General features: G+C 34.4%; 1 protein-coding gene and 1 pseudogene across 9 annotated transcripts in view; both read left to right on the forward strand.

The window, feature by feature from the left end:
* The first annotated feature begins 4,628 nt into the window (after nt 1-4,628).
* LOC148954385 (myosin heavy chain, muscle-like) overlaps nt 4,629-23,127 on the forward strand; it is a 120,041-nt gene continuing 101,542 nt past the window's right edge. For all 9 annotated transcript variants that reach the window (XM_089086364.1, XM_089086367.1, XM_089086365.1 and 6 more), the window contains exons 1-4: nt 4,629-4,917; nt 8,208-8,351; nt 15,300-15,456; nt 21,551-21,578. In XM_089086364.1, coding sequence (XP_088942490.1) covers nt 4,705-4,917; nt 8,208-8,351; nt 15,300-15,456; nt 21,551-21,578 — 542 coding nt within the window. In that variant the 5' untranslated portion in view covers nt 4,629-4,704. The remainder of the gene's footprint in view (nt 4,918-8,207; nt 8,352-15,299; nt 15,457-21,550; nt 21,579-23,127) is intronic.
* LOC148954386 (zinc finger MYM-type protein 1-like) lies at nt 15,531-17,381 on the forward strand (annotated as a pseudogene).

A 23,127-nucleotide genomic window follows, 5' to 3' on the forward strand; every position in this document is an offset into this window, starting at 1 on the left:
TTGATTGCGAATTCGAATAATGTTATCATCTATTCTGACTCTCTATCAAGCCTTGAGTTGCTGGCCTCAGCTCCACAATATAAGTTGGACATTGACACTTATCACTGTCTCAGTATTATTGATAATCTTGCTTCAAGTGGCATAAAAACTTATTTTCAGTATATTCCTAGCCACTCTGGCATAAGTGGTAATCATCAGGTTGATGAAATAGCAAAAAATGCTATAAATATTGACCAGCCAAGTGGGACACCAATCCTAATTAGAGATATTTTCCGATGGAGGCTATCAGATATTAATTTTACTAAGATTAATCATATGCTTTCCCCCTCTCCCAATAAGTATCTTTCTAAAATCTATCATAGAATTCGTTCTGGAACAAATGGACTAAATTTCCTTGCATTCTCATATAAGCTTTTTAATTCAAGTGGTTCAATTCCCCTGTCCCCTCTTTGCAGGCATTGTAATATGAATAATGAAACAATTGACCATTGCCTATTTGAATGTAATATGCTGACGTCTGCACAACATACCTTGCTTTGTAAACTGTTAAAATACTTCAAACACCACAAAATCTCACTATCAGTCAAGAGCCTAGCCAACTATAACTGCACACAGAGCACAGAAATTGATATCTATCATCTTATGTTTGAACTCCTTGAGTCAAAAGATCTGCTGAAAGATATCTGAAAATATCTAAAAGATAAGAGACAACCAAGATAGTAGCTCTGTAGGCCACAGAGTGAAGCAAACAGAAGAGGGCTAAAGAATACCACCTCACTAGCCTGCCTGCTGTGAATTAGAAGAAGAAGAATTTATTATCCATTTTGTAGGCCTATACTTCTTTTTTATGCTTAATAAAAATAATCCTTAATAAAAATTTATTATGCTTAATAAAAATAATCCTACTCTTTCCCCCTTTCCAAATAAGTACTTTTCTAAAATTTATCACAGAATTCGTTCTGGAACAAATGGACTAAACTTTCTTGCATTCTCGCATCAGTTTCCTAATTCAAGTGGTTCAGTTCCCCTATCCCCTCTTTGCAGGTATTGTATTATGAATAATGAAACAATTGACCACTGCCTATTTGAATGTAATATGCTGACGTCTGCACAGCATACCTTGCATTGTAAACTGTTAAAAGGCTTCAAAAACCACAAAATCTCACTATCAGCCAAGAGCCTAGCCGACTATTCATGCACACAGAGCACAGAAATCGATATTTATCATCTTATATTTGAACTCCTTGATTCAAAAGATCTACTGAAAGATATCTGAGAATATCTAATAAATAAGAGACAACCAAGACAGTAGCTCTGTAGCCCACAGAGTGAAGCAAAAAGAAGAGGGCTAAATAGTACCAACTTAAGAGCCCGCCTGCTTTGAATTATAATAATAAGACTTTTTTATCCCTGTTGTAGGCCTAGACTTAGCCGGAGAGGAGGGTTTGTTATTCTTATTATATTTAAAAGCAGGCGGGCTTTTTTTTACAAAATTGAAACATCAATTTTTGTTTGATGTTTTATCAAGAGAAAGCTATGTCTCTCCATTATTGTTGTTAATCCACTCTCCATAAGCAGAAACTTGGTGCTTGTGGGTTTCCTAAGACCAAATATGAGAAGTATTGTATCGTTTTGCATTGTTTCAATTTTTTGCATCTGTGTCTTTGCACATACATCATAGACGATGAGCCCATAGTCAATATGGGGTCTTACATGTGATTTATAAAACTGGAGTAAGGTTTTCTCCTTACAGCCCCAGGGTGTAGAAAGAAGTCTTTTTAGTATAATTGTTTTTCTATAGAATTTTTTTTATTGCGTTTGAAATGTGGGGGTGGAAATTAAGGTTTTGGTCAAGCTTGAGACCTAGGTAATTAATATGATTATCTTCTGGAATAGTTGTTCCATTTAAAGTTAGTCTTGTATTAATATGATTTCGCTTTCGGTGAAATTGAATTATTTTTGACTTGGTAGGTGCAATGGGTAAATCTGAATGTTGAGAGAATTTTTCAATTTGGAAAAGTGACTTTTGCAGCTTTGACTGTGCAATCTCAAAGGTGTTGCCAGATGACCGTAGTACCAGATCATCAGCATATTGTAGTTTCGTGTTGGGGAGGTTCATTTCCCAGAGATACAGGGCATAAAGGAGGCAGCTGAGGACTGCTCCCTCAGGAAGGCCTTTGGTTATTGTCTTTTGGGGTGAAGAGGCTGAACCTACACAAACAATGAAACGTTGCAATTCTATGAAAGATTTTATAAAAGATACAAGCTTGGGGGGTAGTCCAAGGTTTGCAAGTTTAATTAAAATGATTTGGTGGTTCATATTGTCATATGCCCCTTCAAATCTAGGAAAGCTGCGACTAGGACATTATTTTTTTGAGAATGATTCATTTATTGCATTTGTTCACAACATGAAAGCATCTGTTGAGGAATGGTGTTTCCTGAAGCCAGTTTGAGCGTGAGGGATCATATTATTTTTTTCAACAAACCAGAGGAGTCGGTAATAGATCATTTTCTCCATTATTTTCCCCATCACAGGAGTAATCATTATCTGCCTATAGGACTCAGGGTTATTTTTGGGTTTTTTTTTCTTTAGGATTGGTAAGAGGGACGAACATTTCCAGATATTGGGGAACATAGATGAAGCCCAAGCATGATTATAACAATTTAGAAGTTCCTGTTTGTATGGAGGGGTGAGATTCTTTATCCATGTAGGGTGTATATTTTCATAGCTGCTGTTAGGCTTGTTCCTAATATGATGTATTGCATTATTCATTTCTTGACTTGAAAATAGGCTGGTTATATACTCGGATCCTGGGCGAGGTTGGTAACTTGGGTTCATAAAAATTTAGGGTATTTTGCTACAATTGTTTGACGTTAGCTTATTAACAAAAAGAGTGGCGAATAGTTTAGCATTTTCATTATCATTGTCATAATGGGTATTATTATGTATAAGCTCATACAGGAGTGGGTTGGGGGAAGTTTTTTTTTCCCACAGATATGGCTTATGACTTTATGTATAATTGGCGCATGTGTTTCTCTGGAGAGATTATTTGCAAAATTATTTAAGTAGTTATATTTAGCATGTATTATGGTCCTTTTTAGATTAGATTCTGCTTGTAATTTTTTAAATATGTAGTAGGTGATGTTTTTTTAAGAATGTTCTCCTAGCTGTCTTTTTTGTTCTCCATTTATTTTGGCACTCATTTGTCCACCATGCTTTGGGAATATGTCTAGGGAAGGTTTTCCTTGGTGTTGTCCTGGGGATAGCATGAATAGCTGTATTTATTAGTAAAGATGCCAAAACTTCAGCTTGCGTGTCAGCTGTTGCGTTTGAAATGCATGAATTTTGGGTGAAACTTGTAATTTCATCATTTAGCTTATTTTGGAACATAGGCCAATTTGCTTTAGTGTTGATATATTTGGAGGTATGTGATAGGGTTTCAGCAGGTTCATTTAGGGAGCAAACTATGGCAAAGTTGTCAGTACATAGACTATCAATTAGCTCCCCCCCTATATATGCCAATTCAGGGTATATATTTCTACATTAGGGGGGTGGGGGCAAATTTTGTTTCTGATGTAAATGGGAGGTAAGTTTAAACTTTACCCCCACCCCCTAATGTAGAAATATATACCCTGAATTGGCCTAGGCCTATATAGGGGGGGGGATGAAATTCATTTCCAATAGAAATGATTATTAGGCTTATATTCATAATCAGCATAAAAAAAGGCATCAAGTGGTATATTCACTTTATGTGTAAGTCAATAATATGATTTGGTAGATATTTACCTGGAGTGGTATATTCACTTTATTTGTAAGTCAATAATATGATTTGGTAAAAATTTCCCCCTACTTACCCCCACCCCTTACTCCCCAAGTGGGTGCTGACCTTTGATGGTATTTTAAAATATTTGTGGTATTGGAATGAAACCTTGTAAAACAGATATACTGCTCAAATGAAGTAAAAGGAAGGTATATTGAGCCTCATACCTTTCCTCTGGCCTATATTGAATTATAAGGTTTCAAAGAATTGAAAGTGTATTTCTCAAATATAAGGAATAAAATCTTGATATGGCTTAATCCTAGGTAATATCCTAATATGGCTTAATATCCTAGGTAAAATTCTACTTTAACTACTTTTGGCTGTCTTGGAAAGGGGTTAGGTTAGGAAAATGAAACTTTCAGGGATGGGTCTGCAGGCTAAAGTATGTCTTAATAATAATTGTTTTAATTATTTATTTAAAAGTAGGCTTAGTAGTAGATGATTAACTGTGAAAATTCTCTCAGTTACAGATTGTTGCCTTTCTTTGATTATGACAAATGACCTAGCCACTTCAGATTCCTAAAAATTCTGCCTTATTTGTTTTTGGCTCATAGTCTTCCCTTTCCCCCTAAAAATTTTGAATCAGAGGCATCAGCTTCACATTTAGCTGGTAAAATATAATGGAGATGTTTTGGGGGGCCATTTAGACTCTATTTGTTCAAGTCTCTTGATTGCTATATTCTGCTGAACTGGCTTATAGATAATCAGTGTCAAGGGGCTGGATTAAGAATCTTGACATTGCAGGACAATCTTGTTTTGATAGTCAGTTAGTGTTCAAAATTAAAAAAAAAACTTTTTTTCAGGGAAGCTTGGGTCTGCTACTCTGCTGTGTATCTACTGTGTCTTCTTGTTTGATTTGTTGCAGACTTAGAAACTACTCACAATGCCTGGTCATGTAAAGAAAGGAGATACGGGTCCAGATCCTGACCCAACTGAATATCTTTTTGTTTCCCTTGAGATGAAACGTCAGGACCAAACTAAGCCATATGATGGTAAAACCATGATTTGGGTACCAGATGAAAAAGATGGCTTTGTTGTTGGAAGTATCAAAGGAACAAAAGGTGATTTGGTAACAGTTATGCTGCCTGGAGGAGAGGTAAAATGTTTTCTTTTTAATTGCAATATATGAAAACTGTTTTATCATTTAATAATCTTAAGTTCTTCTTGGTTAATAATATTTTTGTGTAGGTTGACACAGCATGACTTTCTGTGGAGAGAGGGATCAAAACACAAAAAAATAGCATCATTATATCTTGATTTTTGTGAGAGTACAGTTCCTTCTGTTCCTCAACATTTTGTCATCATTTTTTGTGTCATTGTTCTTTGGTTATTTCCAAACCTGTCTTTGATGTTTTCTACAATAACACTTTTTAAAAGTATTGCTGTTTTTTTGTCATTTAACAAGTGTCAGTTTATTCTGTCATTGGGAAAAGTGTGACAGTTATTTTCTCTCATGAGACAAAGTGACTTTGATAAATAATTCATAATATTTATCTTGCCAGACAAAGTAGATCTATCCAAGACACAAAGTTTATTTTTGTTTATCAGTAACTGTTTGTCCTTTTCTCTATATGCAAATATTTTATTTTTGAGATCAGTTTTGCAATAGGGGCGGATCTAAAGCTAAATCTTGGGGGGGGGGGCCCAATGTGACAAAGGTGCCAATAATTGACCAAATTGACAAATTTATTCTGAAAAAAACGCGAAAAAGAAAAAAACAGGAAAAGAGGGCGCCAGAAAAATCTTGGGGGGCAGGCCCTCCCCCAGCCCGTGGATCCGCCAATGTTTTGCAACACTGCACATTTTAATCTATACAACTTTTACAGGCTAGAATTTTCCATAGAGGCAATTTCTCTGTGTTTAATTTCTCTCCAGACAATGAAATGATGCCTTTGGTGATAAAAATATGCATAGTGAAACAATTCTTTTATTGGTGATTTAGAGAGGGGGATTTTTTCAAACAAGATGATTACATTTAAAGACATGATAATCTTTGTACATAAAATCAATGACAATTTGTCTGATAACATAAAGTGTGATGGCATCTATGGCAAATAAAATTGGTACTTTGTTGTTCTGAGATTACACAATGAAATAATTACAATGCTGATGAAAGCAATAGTTATATCCAATGACAAGAAAAAGAACTGACAATTTTCCTATGATAAAAAAACAGACAATGTTTCTTTGTCCAGTCCAAAAGTATGATTAATGACACTTTCAGAAATCACACAAAAAAGTAATGGAAAAATAATTTATATTTTTGACAACAGGTTTGAGGGAGTGTGCTCCTACTTCATACCAATGTTGTTTGAATCCTTTTTTCTGCAAGTGTATTTTTTTGTAACTTAACCTTCTGGCCTCATCAATATTATATGGAGATATATTTCCAATCTTTGTGCAAGTTCAATTCACTCACCATAACTGTTTTTTTTATTTTTATTTTAGAGAGATGATTTTAGCCATCCTTTAATTTTGAAGTATAATCTTGTCAATTTGATAATCTAAGCAAAGACTTGTTAAAGAGTAAATCCTTACTCTTTTCCTGGCTGCATCATGTAGAAATTTAAAAAGCATGTTCTATAAAAGTTTTATCCCCTTCTTTGTTATTGTCTATAAAGAAAATTAAATTTAGCTGTGAAAATTTTTTCCCCAGTTTTGTTAACTATCCATTTAAGTTAGCTTTTTACCTAACCATAGAGTATACTACATGGGTATAGTGACTGGTCAATAAGATAAGCTCGTCAAAGGTTGAATTAGTCCTATGAAGGGTAACTCCCATGATCACCTATCTGAAGCATCTATCATACAAGCAAAGATTTCAGAGGCTTCCACTTGCATTTATATAGTTTAGTAGGGACCATGCAAACACTAAAAACACCTTTAGGCAAATTGGAACTTGGTCCGAATTGTTTTCCCTAGGAAGTGGAGGGAATTTGTAGTAAAACTTATGATAATTTCTCTTTTAATTAAATTCATTTTTCTTTCACCAGCCTAAATTTACATAGCAATGGTGCTTGGTCAATCTTTCTTTACTAAATTTATTGCCTTACGTGACAACGTAGCTTAAAAGGCTTAGAGAGAAAAAAATAGCATATAAAGGAATGGCTTACCAAAAGAAGAAGAAAAGTTAAAATATGTACTCAATTGAAGTTGAATACTTGTCAAGCACAGCCTTCCATCAGTCATAGTCAGTGTCGTTACTAGCCAAAATGTTGTTTTTTTTTGGGGGGGGGGAGCTAGAGATTTTACCGACTGTTTTTTGTCAATAATTAGCATAATGTCCGTTTCAAATACAATATGTAAAATCACTGCACAAGTCGGTAAAACCGCTGCATTTACCAAACGAGATTTATATTTCGGTGCATATCATGTCACTATTTTAATGCTGTTTATTTAACCAAATGGAAAATTGTAGCACCATCCGTAAAATCATGGCAGGAGTCGGTAAAACTGCTGCGGTTACCAACCAAGTTCAACATTTCTATAGATGATATGTCAGTATTCTTGTGGTCTTTATTGGACTGAACAAAGAATTTTAGCGGCGTCGGAAAAATCATGGCGCTTCGCGCCACGATTTTACCGAGTGACCAAAAACACTGGGTAGGGGGCGTCCCCCCTCCCCTGCATAAGTGACGGCCTTGGTAAGAGTATGACAATACCCATGGGGAAGATTGGTATGAACAAGCTGAAATAGAAAATAGTGGCCTTAAAAAATCAGGTTTCAAACCCCCTATTCTCTTCCATCCACTAAAGGTCAGATCTCTGTGCCCCTGTGCAATATTTCCACCCTTTCTGGCAGTGCAAATACTTTATTAAATCAACTTGAGAAAATATTTCTATTTAGGTTTAATAATGATAATAATAATAATTATATATATATATATATATATATATATATATATATATATATATATATATATATATATATATATATATATATATATATATTTATATATCTATCTATATATAAATCTATATATATCTATATATATATATATATATATATATATATATATATATATATATATATATATATATATATATATATATATATATATATATATATATATATATATATATATATATATATATATATATATATATCTATATATCTATATCTATATATCTATATATCTATATATCTATATATCTATATATCTATATATATATATATATATATATATATATATATATATATATATATATATATATATATATATATATATATATATATATATATATATATATATATATATATATATATATATATATATATATATATATATATATATATATATATATATATATATATATATATATATATATATATATATATATATATATATATATATATTATTGATGGTCATTGTCATTTGTTTTAAGGAGAAAAATTTCAAGAAGGATCTTACTGGTCAGGTCAATCCACCTAAGTACGAAAAATGCGAGGACATGTCCAATTTAACTTATCTGAATGATGCATCAGTTCTGTACAACTTGAAGCAGCGTTACTACCACAAACTTATATATGTAAGTCATAAGGTTCTATTTTTGTTTCATTAGCAAAAACATTTCTTTTGCAAAAATCTAGATTATTCAGGTAAATTTAGTGTCTTAGATAAAAGTTATAGCGAAATAAAGGCAGCTTTAAAGTTTTGAACTGGTGGTAGTTGTATGTAATATAAGAAATTGGAATATCAAAACAAGAATTTGAAATCCAAAAGCATGTTCTATATTTGCATTTCAAATGCAAAGTTAACCTCTACAATAAAAATGGTAAAGAGACCATTTATGGTAAAGAGATGGTAAAGAGACCAAGAGACTGTTGTAAACTAATGTTAAACATTCTACTAGCCTAAACTTTGTGCAGTGAACTGAAGTGCCTTGCTTGCAGTGAACTGGAAGAAGCACTGTAGAAGTACTTATTTCATCCCTCAAAATGAATTACTCTTTGCTGGGCTTAGATTAGTAAAAACAAAACCAGTAATGAAAAAATCCGGTTTGGGAACCTGTTACTGCTGTTATTGCTAACATGTTACTACTACCACTATAAACAGCAACACTACAGAAAATGATTATGTGTAAGTCATAATGTTCTGTTTTTAGAACTAATTGAACTATTTTCTTTGTTGCAATGGACAAATTTTTTCAAATGCACACATTTTATTCATTTATTACCCATAGTAAAGACAAATAACGATAAAATTGTGGAGTGCAAAAAAAAAAAAAAAAACAAAAAAAAACAAACACAAACATATGAAATTAGCAATTACAAACAATATGTACAATAAAGCTAATTATGATTATGATGAAACGCCTAGATAACAGATCACCAACATTCAAACAATTAACTGATTTTGATAGCATTTCAACTAATTTAGCAGCTATTTTATCAAGGCTGAAAGGAGTAGCTAGAACTGTTGCACAACCTCGCTATTTATGTGAGGACGAGGCACAATAAAATGAAATTTTATGCAATATAGATTCTTAACTCTTTAATCCTTAAAAAAAAATATTGGAGAAGACTAGCATGCCCAGAAAGAAACAATGCTGCGAAAGCACTAAAAGAACGATAGAATCCGCAATGGTTATTTTGGTTCATTTAGCCACATTTTGGTAAAATCTCTGCAAACAAGGAAGCAAAAGGCAAAGACTTTATTTCTGGTGTGAGGTCAAAATATATATGGTGAAGTTTAGAAAGCCAATAAAATGCCAATAAAGTCAAGTGAAAACTTAAAAAAGAAATGCTGAATGTATTTACTTTAGTCAAATCTTGTTTTTAATTAAGAAGAGTTCCGCTTGTTTTTAATGCGGAATTAAGCAAAACAGAAACAGTTGCAAAATTCAAGAATTTAATTAATACAACGAATCATATCATGTGACCAGCTGTGAATTGCAGAAGAAAAGTAATTGAATATTTTGGCTAAATTTCTAATTTCTGTCGTCAGCAAAAGAATTAGAATGGATATAAAATTCAACTTTCAATAAAAATGAGAAAATTAAAAAAAGTATAATTAAATAAAAAAAGACAAGCCTATGGCTTTCTCGGTTTTTGTTCAAAATAAATAAATAAAACAGTCCTAGTATTATTACTTGAAGCAAGTTCAGCTATGAAAAATTGAAAAAATGCAAACAAAAATGCTGTACAAATGCAAACAAACGTAAAAAATAGGCGAATTGTATAAATAAATATAAAATGTTCTATTTAGAATTGTAAAAAGCAGAGATTGTAGAATAGAATTTCATGGTGTTTTTTCCCAAAGATAACAAGGACTAAAACTTATCAAAGCAACAATTTAATTTTGTTAAGGATGCATTTTGCCAAGCTTATAGTAAATTAGTTGTATATAAACTAGAATAAACGCTTTTTGCAAGAAAGAAAGGGGCTTATTCATGAACAATAAAAATATAAAATCTGAAGCAAAGCTTGTAAAGGTAAATAATGACCCCACTAGGCCTAAATATGAATTAACGTATCAAAGGTGACGACAATAGACCACCAAAAAACAAAAGAAAAACGACAAAAAAAGAAAGTAAAACAACAATAAATAAAAACAGTTCGTACCTCCCATCATCAATCCATCAAACTAAATAGCATACGAAACTTTTTTAATTTTAAATAGAAATTTATTTCATAATTTTTATTATGATAATATAAAATTTGTTTAGTATTTTGTTGAAATAATTTGTTAATAATTTTATAATTCATTAATAGCATAAATAATTTAGGTGTCCAAATTCATTTCTAACTTGTAGAGCATTAATAAAAGTGTGTTTTATTGTGCAAGAATGCAAGGCAAACAGTTGTGTAGCCCACCAAAAACTGTTATTGTTTTATGCAGATCATCATATCCAGATAAAAAGTTCAGTGAACAAATTGGTAAAAGAAATTGCTAAACAATTAGAATTGATCATTTAGATTAATTAGAAATATTAATTAATTAATTTAATTAATTAGACTAGACAGACTCGTGCAGATTTCAAGAAACTGCAGGAGGAGGAGTGTAATCTAATTAATTAAATATAATTAAACCCTTGTAAAAGGGATTGCTTTTTATTTACTATCTATTTCACTTCTTCTAAAAAAGATAGTTAATTTTGAAGAAAAACTGCTTTCGAAACAGCTAGTTTTCTAAATATTTTTATATTTAGAGCAGAAAAATCCAGTTCCATCCTTTTTATAATTTGAATTAGCGTTTTTCTGAAAAAAAGAAGCTAATATGTTGTCGCCTATGGTTATGTTCAGCTTTGAACAACCTTCAAACCCCATAAGTTTCAGAGTTATTTTAGATAGCTTGAGTTAAATTAATATTATACATAACAATGAAAAGAATTAAAGTAAATAGATAATGATTAATATTATTTAATTAAAAGTAAAATAATCGAACTGAATGCAATTAAATAATTTTTCTTTTAATTGTTAGATTTTGAAATAAAAGCCTATGAGTGCTCTTACCTTTTGACTTGTATATTCCCTGAAAGTATCGAAAAATGACGTATTATTTTTATATTTTGACATTTTAAAGTATATTTTAATTCAGCTGGGTAGTAATACGCTGTTTAGGGCACTAATAATCCTTAATACAAGAAAGAGTCATCTAAAATTACAAAAGATATGACTATCTTTAGCTTTCTAATTTCTTTCAAACAGTTCGTGGTAACGAACTGTATGTAAGGAGCGATCCGGCTCAATAGTAACCGAAACTCTAAAAAACGGAAATTTGATACCAGTAGATACATCAAAAGAATCAAATTTTATGCTGATTTCAAATATATAAATTTCATTTAGCTTAGTCTTACCCATGAAGATTACGCACCCGAGAAAATTTGCCTTATTTTCGAAAAAAGGGGGAAACAACCCCAAAATCTCATAAAATTTCAATAAAAATCACACTATCGGATTCAGTGTATCAGAGAACGCTACAATAGAAGTTTCAATCTCCTATCTACAAAAATCTAGAGTTTTGTATTTTTTGCCAGAAGAAAGATCACGGATGTGTGTTTGTTCATTTATTTTTTTTTTCTCAGGGGTGATCGTATTGATCCAGTAGTCCTAGAATACCACGAGAGAGCTCATTTGAATGAAAATTAAAATTTCTTGTGCCCTTTTTAAGTGACCAAAAATATTGGAGGGCAACTTTGCCCCCTCCCACACCCATTTTTTTTCCCGAAGTCACCCAATCAAAATTTTGAGATTGCCATTTGGTTCAGCATAGTTGAAAATCTAATTAATATGTCTTTGAGGATGACTTAATCCCCACAGTTCCCGGGGGAAGGGCTGCAAGTTATAAACTTTAACCATTGTTTACATATAGCATTGGTTATTGGGAAGTATACAGGCGTTTTCAGGAGGATTTTTTTTCTCGTGGGGGGAGGCGTCTGAGTAGGGGTTACGGGGGAGAATCTTTCCATGGAGGATGTTTCATTGGGAGAAGGGACATTTCTATGAAGGGGGCGCCGGATTTCCCAGCATTATTTAAAAAACGATCAGATATTAAAAAAAAACACGTTTTTTCAACTAAAAGTAAGGAGCAATATTAAAATTTAAAACGAAGAGAAATTATTATGTATTTCAGGGAATTCGCCCCTGAGTCAATGCCAAACGGTTTACGTTAAAGTTTTTTTTAGTATTTTAAGTAGAGCTATCTATTCTAATGGAAAGGAATGTGTTACTCAGGGATTTGTGATTCGAAAAAATTCAAGCTTTAGCAAGAAAGATGAAGTCTTAACTAGGGGGCGAACTCCCTAATATACGTAATAAAAACATACGAATATAGAAATTCATTACGTAAGGTAATTCGTAAGTTACGTTAGAACAAAATTTCGAGAAAGCCATTTAGCCAAAAAAAGGAAAAATTAATGTGCGAATTTCGTTTTAGTTATTCATGTACGGTGAGCCAAAATCTAAGCTGTATTAGTTAAAAAACGTTCAGAAATTAAATAAAAAAAAACAAGTTTTTTTTTTAACTGAAAGTAAGGAGCGACAATAAAACTTAAAACAAACAGAAATTATTCCATATATGAAAGGGGCTGTCCCCTTCTCAACGCCTCGCTCTTTACGCTAAAGTTTGACTCTGTCTCACAGCTTTATTTTTTAAAACAATAAAAAACTTTAGCGTAAAGAGCGAGGCGTTGAGGAGGGGACATCCCTTTTCATATACGGAATAATTTCTGCTCGTTTAAAGTTTTAATGTCGCTCCTTACTTTCAGCTAAAAAAAGTTGTTGTTTTTTTATTTGATTTGCAAAGGCCTTGAAGTACATTTTCCTCTTGGGATGGTGAAAACAACAGGAGGAGAAGGCACACGCGTTAGTGGTCTTGTTAAAACTAACTTGGGGATATTGTGTCGAATTGACATTCAGAGGAGGAGGTTGAAGGAGGTGGCACTCCCTCCTTTGATATATAATGTGATGATGTGTCCAAGTGGCCAAGCCACTTGGACACATCATCAGCGAATGTTTCGCCCAGTCAACTTTCCCGTCGTGCTGGAAACGCGCATTTGTGCGTGTTATACCGAAGACTAAAACACCCAAATGTTGCAACGAGTTACGACCGATATCAATCACATCTACCTTTGCAAAAGTCACCGAGTCATTCATCCTGCGTGAATTGCTCAAGCAAACGCGGGAAAACATAGACCGTTACCAGTATGGCGGCCTCAAAGGTTGCAATACCTCGATATACCTCGTGCGCCTAGTTGACATTATCTTTAAATGGCTTGACAAGGGCAGTACCTTCATCGACCTAGCTCTCGCCGATTTCAGGAAGGCATTTGACCTGATTTGTCATCTTACGGCAGCAAAAATATGCAAGTAATGGGCGCACAGAAGCGGTCTTTTGCATTAGTGATGAGCTTCCTTCAGGACAGAATGCAGTGTGTATTTCCATTGTTTGAAGGTGAATTGATCTCATACTGGTCTAAATTTACCTGTGGAGCCCCTCAGGGTACAAGACTTGCTGGTTTCATATTTATCTCCCTCATCAACTTCCTCCTTCAGAATTTCGAAGAGCGACTCAAATTCGTCGACGATTTATCATTTTTCCTCAAATACCTCGTCAGAGAAGGTGTAATCGAACGTCAGTTCAGCTAGACCCTTCTGGCATCCTTCTCTGAGGACTGTGAACGTTTCAAGCTGACACTGAATGCAGATAAATCAATGATCCTCAGGTTTTGGCCCTTAAAACGTGATCTGGAATTCCCGCAAGTCCCTTTCCCTGTTGTTCCATCTGCAAAAATCCTTGGAGTCACATTATCGATGGACTACACATTCACCGAACACGTGGAGAAGGTTATTAAGGCTGGCAATGCATCATTTCAGATCCTAGTCCTGATGCGCAGGTTTGGCTGCGACACTCAAAGCCTAAAAAATGCCTATATTACGTATGTGAGACCTCTACTCGAATATGCCGTCGCTGTCTGGGGACCTTTTGTCCAGAGCACCCACTACCTTTGCGATGACCTTGAATCTTTGCAGAAGCGAGCTGTTAACATAATCGTTGGTAACAGAAGTGACGACTACAGCAAACTCTTGCAAGAACTGAACCTTGAATCTCTCAGCGACAGACGATTATCACTGATCATGTCCCTCGGCAAGTCACTGCTATCTTCGCCCCATCACAGACTGATCCTCCCACCCGATGCTCCTGTTAACCAAAGAACCAGATCCCAGTCGAAGCTACAACCCCCTGTCTGCAGGACCAACCACTACAAAAACACGTTTGTCCCCTCTTTCGTAGAAGCATACAACAAGACTTAGTGTTATTTGAATTCACGTCGTAGTGTTTTTATAGTGTTATTTGTATTTTTTTTTTTTTCATATTGTTGTAAAGACGACATAAATTAGCCATGGCTACGCTGTTCGATCTTAATAAACCTATGTCTATGTTTATGTCTATGTCTATACCCTACCAAATGATTGACCCATTAATCAGAAAACCTGCAATGTTTTTTAGAAATTTAAATTAAGTTTACATTAAATTTATATTAACTTTAGATTTAAATGAATCTTAAAATTTAATTGAAAAGTTAAATTTGATATAAATTAAACTAAATATTTTTATTTGTTTCTCATTATTCGATCTATGAGCTTAGCTAATTAAACCCTTGAGCAGCCCGTAGATGCTGCTTAAGGGATGCACATAGATGCTGCTTGACCTCATTATTTAAGGTCAAGTCTTATAGTCAATTTTAGGTGCTAATATTTCTTTTTAGAGGGATATTTTGGGGAAGGATAAGGACATTATAATAATTTTCCCGGAAGAGGTAAAAATACTGAAAATGTGGCAGAAATAGAGCCTTTTTTATATACTTAGGAACAATTACAGCACGTTATTTCCCTTTCAAAGTTAAGATTCAGTTACGTACTTTGATGGGAATAGATACAAAACTGAAAAAGTAGAGCTGGCTGATAAAGTTATGGATGGTTTTATATGTAGCTTTCGCAGATTCACTAAAAAAATGATTTCTTTCTTCCAACAGACCTACTCTGGCCTCTTTTGTGTAGCTATCAACCCGTATAAGCGTTATCCCATCTATACTCCCCGTGTGGTTAATATCTACAAGGGTAGAAGGAGAAATGAAGTGCCACCTCACATTTTTGCCATTTCAGATGGTGCTTATGCCAACATGACCACAAGTAAGTAGTCTATGCTTTTGTTATTGATATTTGGTTTCAAGTGCTTAAGAAAAGAAGACTAAGATGAAAAAAGAATGAAGATTTGTATTGACGTATTAAGTATTGACAAACTCGTGTCTTTACTTCTCAAAAATACAAAAGAAAGACTATCGTTATGTCTTATGTCCCTTGTTTTCAGGAAAGTTCTTTCTAATGCGTTCTCAAAGGTTATAAATAGTGGCGCCATTTGGGGGGAGGCATTCCCCCCAAATGGCTGATTTCTTGAGATGCCCAATTTTCAACTCTGAAGCTCTTAGTTTATTCTTCCTTTTCGAAATTTTTTGTTGCTTTCGATTTATTCCTGAAAAAAGAAAAACCAGGTCATTAGAAAGCAGCAAATTAAAGACACTCAAAGATTTGCAGCAAAGTCACCCATTTGAAGAATATCTCCTTTCATGGGTATAGGCAGCATATTGTCTAGGGGGGGCATTCGATAGTGTGATGGAGGGCCTTTTATCAACTGCTTTTCCAACCATCTGCTTTTTCAGCCATATCTAATATAAATTTGAAGGTCAAGGGGGGGGGGGAGCTGCCCCCCCTCCCAACGTCCATGTATCCTTTGGCATGGTTTTGTCGGAATTAGCTTTTCACATTATACTGTCTACAATAAGTTATGCACCCGGTCAGCCTGTAAAGTCATTTACAACACCGGGAAAAGGGGGTATCCAGACAAGGGTCAAGAAATGACGTTTCTTAATTTGTATTTAGTGCATTGTATACTGTAGTGTCTTCTTTTTGAGATACATAGGGGAGAAATATATCTGTGCCAACCACAAACGGAGGGAACGGCTTCCAGCATAAACAGTAAAGATTTATATATGAACCCATATGATAACACCTGTCAACCAGTTCTGACTGACTATCCTGTCACTGCCATTGGGAATCGCACAAGAAAATTCAACAGTTCCTATTTCTTGGTATATCCCTTGTTGAAATATTCAAAAGAACAGGTTTTGGTATTTTGCTTCTGTTGCTGACACTTGCGAGGATCATTGGTAAGAGTAGGCGAACGATATGACGCTAGAGTACTCATCGAAGTGAGATTGAGAAGTGGAAAGACATTTTAGAGCTGGCAAGGCAAAACGAAAGTAGTAAGCAGCAAAAAGTATGTGCTATTTCCTAGACCAAATTTACAGCTATTCAGATGGAAACGACCGAATATGTTGCCTCATGACTCTCAAAAGAACGGGAAAAGGAAATATTAGAGAACAGACGGTATGTAAAGGCTCTGCTAAAAACTACAGCCTTACTTGGACGGCAATGGTCTTGCGTTTTATGGCCATGTTGAAGGAGAGTCCAGTGGCAATCGAGGGAATTTTGTTGAGATCGTAGGTCTTTTAACGGAAATCAACCCGGACCTGATGGACAAGTATGGAAAGGCCTATGGCCACTAATGCTCACACGAGTACACAAACGAATGCCTTGCGGTCATATGAAATAAAGTTAAAAATTCTATCACGGAAGAAGCCAGAGAAGAGACATATTTTGTCGTACACGCTGAAGAAATAGAAGACTTCTCAAAAAAGAAATAACTTGCAATTTTCGTGTGCTATATATAGGATAAGAAAACCAAAGAAAGAGCCATAGGTTGCTACCACATGCGCAAGGTTGACGCTGAGAGTTGGGCCGACTTTATTTACAACGAAATAGAGGGTATCGGCCTTGACTGGTCAAAATGTGCCGGACAGTGCTATGATGGGGCGAGTATAATGAGCGGACCTTTTTCAGTAGTACAGGCCCGTCTCCGGGAAAAAGCACTGCAAGTGGTGTACACTCACTGTCATTCTCATAAAATTAACCTTGTTATTGGCGATTGTATGCAGAAAATACAAAGAATTTCGTCAGTATTTTTCAGTTTTGGAAACAGTTTATGGTTTCGTTCGTGATAGCAACATTAGATACCAATTAATTTTAGAGGCCCAGAAAAATGCCAGCGTGGCCATACTGATGCTTGAAACAACAGTTGTGGCAATGTTATATTACTGTTAGTCGTCAACGTCTAAGACTCTAGTAAGATAGGATTGCATATTTCCTAGTCTGTCACTTGCTCAAGAATCTTCTGACAAAGAGGAAGCGGTAAAAGCTACTTGCTTTAAGAGTCAATTAGAGACGTTTCTCCTCATAACCAGTTGGCATGTCATTCACGAAGTTCTTTAAGTGATCAGTCCTCTCTCTGAACAACTGCAGGCCCCAGATCTGATAATTTAAGACGCCTGCACTTTAATCACCACAACAAAAACTAATTGAAGACAAAGCATGATGTCGAGTATTTTCGAGTCCTATACGGCAAGTCAAAGGAGATGGCTATTAATGTCGGAGCTGATCTGTCGGAAGCAAGCGCTCTCGCTTCAACCATACCAGCAAAATCAAAACGAGTTCAGAAGATATCTGGAAGACTCAGGGACTATTTGACAACATCAACACTTGGAAAACACAGCACTGAATATGAGGGCACAATAACAGAAGAGAAAATGCGAAGAGAGTTCTACAAGGTTTTGGACAGAGTGATAAATGAGTTTGAAGAGCATTTTTCTGTCCAGATGCCAGTACTAGAACCTACATGATGCTTTACACCCGACGGGTTCGTGAACAAAAATTTACTTCTTAAGATTGTGAAATGATTCGACAAGGCTGGCATCAATTTTGATAAAGCTGAAGAGTCAAGCTTTTATAGCTCGTGCATATGTGTTGAAGCTTCTACGGATACTTGCAAACACTTTAAATCTTTTTGAAAGCCTAGGAAGATCAAAAGAAGCTTATTTTGAGGTTCTTGAAGTCGTGAGGTAGTTCTTACACTCATGCTAACTACATGCTCAAATAAACGATTTGTCCCTCTGTTGATAATTGTGAAGGATTACCTTCGGACAACAATTGACAACGAGCGACTTTCGCATTTGCTCCTTGTGTTTTCTGAAAGGCTGCATTGAAGGAGCTCGATTTTGAAAAGCTTGTGGACAACTTCGCAAAATTGAAGCCAATGAGATATCCTTTGCTTAAGTAACTGCAGGTAATTTTAAGTTTTCAATATTTGTGGTAAATATGTTCCATCTTGTAATGATTTTTTGGTCCATAACCAGGTTGTAGAAAGAGAAACATCTAAATAAATTATTTTGCTTTAATCTTTACTCAAAGACTAATTTGAAGAGTAGTCTACCAAACAGAGTAATTACAATTGGAGTCTGGACAGAGGCCCAAAATTTATCTTTGGTCCCCCTGAAGTTTTCTGAGAGGGCACCACTGGTTGTAAAACCCCAAAAATAATGTTTTCAAATTTTGCAATAAATGCTGAAATCTTAAATTTGTGACTGAAATATTTTTGCTGATTTTAAAAGTTTATTTATTTAAGCTGGAAAGATCGACTTCTTTTCATAATATTGTTTGAAAAAGAGATTAAAATAGAAAAGAAAAAAATAGAACATTTTAAAATTTATAACAGTATTTCTAATGTCAAGATCCTTATCGTACTGTACACTTTTTTATTTAAGTAGTCTAGTTCTCTTGTAAAGTCTTAAAATCATGCATTGTAACTTATGTCTTCTTTATTGGCAATTGTAAATAATAATATGTATTAGATTTTATTAACTAAAAATATTTATCATCTAAAAAGACAAGACAAGCTTTGTCAAATGAGACTGATATTGACATTCAAACTCGAAACAAACTTAAATTATTCTGTATATTAGGGGGTTACTTGCCCCTCAACTCCTTCCCCCTTCTTTTTACACCCAGTAGCACAAGTATAACTTGTTCTTTATTAAGAGAATAGTTGATTTCAGTCTGTTCTTTAAAATCATATTCAGAGTTATTCTCAATGCTCTGCTACTGCTACTGACATTAAAATTTAAAATCTGCAGTAGGATACTAGTACTTAAAAAAATGATCATACCTAAAAAAACAAAAATTAATAATTCTCACCTTTTTTTGAGGGTGGGGGAGTGGGGTAGGAGATGTGAAATGAAAAAATTATTTCATAGTTCCTAATGTATAAGTTATTGAAGGACAAGAGGGTCATGCAATACATTTTTCTCCTAGGGATGCCTCTCAAACGCCTTCACCTCTTTATGGGTAGGAATATGAGTGCAGTTTATTAATTAACATGTAAAAAATATTCCCAATAAGAGGGGAGTGGTAGCCCCCTCATCTTCTATATTTCAACTCAACCCAAATATATTCCTCCAAATGAAGAGAGTCTAAAGAATAAATCCCATCTCAATATTAACAAGAAGGGCTTCTAACAAAGAGTTCACAGATTTGGCTTGAAACCAGCACCTTTGAAACCACCAGAAACCAGATTTGGCTGAAACCTGCACCTTTTGAGGTTTATGGTATCTCTCCCTAAGGAGTATTCATTGAACTACACTCTTCTCCTGAATGTGGATTTCCGACTAAGTGATACTGTTTATCTTTTAATATTTCTGTATATGTTCTCAATAATAACCATTTATTTTGTATAGACTCTATATATGTTTAGGGAAGAAGGTGTCGGTGGGATGCAACATGTCCTCTGAGATGGATTTGTATAAAAATGGCATTTTGCCAGTTTTGCAAATATCAGCTTTTTAATAGTTTTATATATATATTGTGCTATTCGTTTATGCACTAATTTCCTAGGGTTTTTCATTAAATGAATATCTCTACATTAATCATCTTCAACCCTTCTTAGACTTGACAAGATTCTAAATCGATAACTTTTGTAATTAAAAAGCACCTGCTTTGTGCTGCGTGCCAAGCTGTTGGCTCGTAAAAGGTTTTGGGTAACAGCACCTGATTCAGCAAAGCTATAAATCAATTTTAGTGTGTTTTTGTCAAGTTTATGATGTCTAAAAGACATAAAGCTAGGTAGTTGATTTAGAAGAATAGATGAAAAAAGGGATCTATTTTTAGGTGTTTATAAAAACTGTGCCAAGTCTAATTGAGAGGATGATGAAATCCTTCCATATCCCTCCTTTTTATCTATTAGTAAAACAGGCACATTTTTAACTTGGACACTTTTTATCACCCTTCTTGAAGCTTCTGAGCATAACCCCTTTTATTTAGCGTTGTATGTATGCTCAAAGGAAGAGGGGGGTGATAATTTTTCTCGAAAGTACCAAACGAATCTTTGAAGGGGGCGTTAAGCCTACTCGTCTTAGCTTCTGCTCGTTTTGAGTTTGATTCGGTTATTTATTGTAGCTTATTGGAATATCAGTGGGAGAGTACAAAGGGAGCAATTCAGGTTCAACAATGGCTAAAGTATATATGATAAATAGGGAACAAAGCGAAGAAATAAAAACTGTAAAAAAATAAGGCTAATATTTTCTTCGTTTTTGTTTCTTTGGTTTTTAATATAAAAATACTGTGGTTGTCTTAAAGTTATAAGGTATTTTTCAATATCGAATTTCATTTTTTTATATCGAATTTTTCAATATCAAATTTCATTCAATATCGATTTTTTTTTCCAGTCCTTAGCCTCCCAAATAAGCTGTCAGATGTTGAGCCAGCTTAAGAAAACTGACCTGACGTTTCTGCTAAAAATGATTGTAAATGATTATCTTTACCCTTTAATGTAAATTCCCTTTATCCCTATACTTTTGAATAGAATAGGCCCAAAATTTTATTCCATGGAAATTATAATTCTTCCAATACTGGTATTGATCTAGTCTATGGGCTAATGATGCTTCTTGACTACAAAGATCATTGTGGTGGCCCTACGCCGACGGGAATTGAAGCCTGAGTTTCGTATTGCCTTCCAGAGTTCAATCCACTTTGCCACCATGGGCTACTAGCATTGATCTGAAAAACGGTTTTGTACTTGCCTATAGTTGTATCAGGACGCTGGCTATTCAGCTCTCCCTTGTGCTATGGTTTAATAGATAGTTCAGATTGAAGCTCTATCTTAAGCGTAAGTTTCCCGCACCCTTTGCTCCTGACGCTCACCTTTTTCTAGGTTTATTGTCATTCGGGAGTAGTATAGGCCCAGGATTTTATTGCATAAAAGAAATTGTAATTTAGTATTTACTGATTTTATTTTGAGTGCTCTATTTTTTTCAATATTGACTGTCATTTTTCATTGCAGACCGTGAAAACCAATCTATGTTGATTACGTAAGTATTTTTTTCTGCTTTGTCCTTTCTCTGTTGTCGCCATTTATTCCAGATTAATTTATAGTATGCACTAAAACTATCAAAAGCTCCTTAGGGAAGGGGGGCCACTAAAACTACCAAAACCTCCTTTAAGAAAGGAGGCCATGAAAGACCAAACGCTGCCAGGGAATGGAGATAATTATTAATAAAGTCTCTGATGATTGCAGTTGCGGTAATTCAAGAGGCGCTATGGGTATATAAGAGGGCTGTTGTTGATGACTTTGGTAGACTCCAGGATGAGAAGAGAAGGTGTACAAGCATTATTTGAGTGATAGATCATATAGAAATAAGAGGAATGTAAAGAAAGTAGAGAAAGTATTAAAATATGTACTGTAAAGTCATGAATTGTGATTCATAGGTGAAATTACTAAGCATGCGGATGAGACAGCCATATGACAGAATGGAACAATGTTGTACTGGCATGTTAAGGAATTGAGAGGGAGTAGTCAATCCAGAATTGTTCCAGTTAGGGATAGGAACGGGGCCACAATTAGTGTCAAGGAAAGTGTTAAAAGAGAAATGGGTAGACATTTTGAGAATGTGCTAAAATGTGATAGAGTTACAGGAGAAGATATAGAGGAAAATGAAAAAGTTTATGATACTGGATGTGAATGAAAATTTATTTTGTGAGGAAGAATTAGTGACAGTACTAAAAGGATTAAAAAATAATGAAGCCTCAGGAACTGATAGTTTGGAAAATGAATTTTTTTAATTTGGCGGTTGTAAGGTTAGAGATAGGATACTGAAGCTGATGATTATGACTTTTGAAAAAGGAAATGTACCTAGCGATTTTAGGAAAACTCCAATCAAACCTGTCGATAAGAAATATGATAAGAGTGAGTGCGGTAATTATTGAGGCATTAATTTGGTTTCCGTAGGAAGCAAATTACTTAGTGCGACCATTCCTTTTAGACTAAGATAGGCTATAGATAAATTTTCACTAGAAGAATAGAGTGGGTTTAGGAGGGATAGAGGATGCATCAACCAAATTTTTACTCAAATTTAACAATTGGGAAGTGCCTGACTCATTAAACGCCTTTAGTCCTCAGTTTTATAGATTATGAGCAAGTGTTTAATTCAGCTGATAGAAGAGCTTTAGCGGAGGTCCTAGCCTTATATGGTATACCAGAAAAATACGTTAAAGTGATTAGTGTTATGTAAGAGAACAGCATTGCTGCGGTTAAGGTAGGAAATGAGGTTAGTTGGTGGTTTTGTAGTAAATCGAGAGTTGAGCAGGGTTGCGTTCCATCTCCATTTAAATGGATCATTTTGATGGACTTATTCTTAAGGAGTACAGCAAAGGCAATTGGTAAAAACGAAATAAAATGGAGAAGTAAAACTCTCCTAGACTTAGATTATACTGATGATTTAAGCGTCTTAGATGAAAATGTTAGTAAAATAAATGGATTTTTTGAAGTTTTGCAAGTTTAGGGTGCAAGAATAGGTTTAAAAATTAATGTTAAGAGGACTAAGTCGTTAAGACTAGGAATAAGTGAAGCTGAAGAGTCGA

This window comes from Artemia sp. Qi Xiang Cuo, chromosome 3 (assembly GCF_049724085.1).
Source record: "Artemia sp. Qi Xiang Cuo chromosome 3, ASM4972408v1, whole genome shotgun sequence".
Taxonomy (NCBI): Eukaryota; Metazoa; Arthropoda; class Branchiopoda; order Anostraca; family Artemiidae; genus Artemia; species Artemia sp. Qi Xiang Cuo.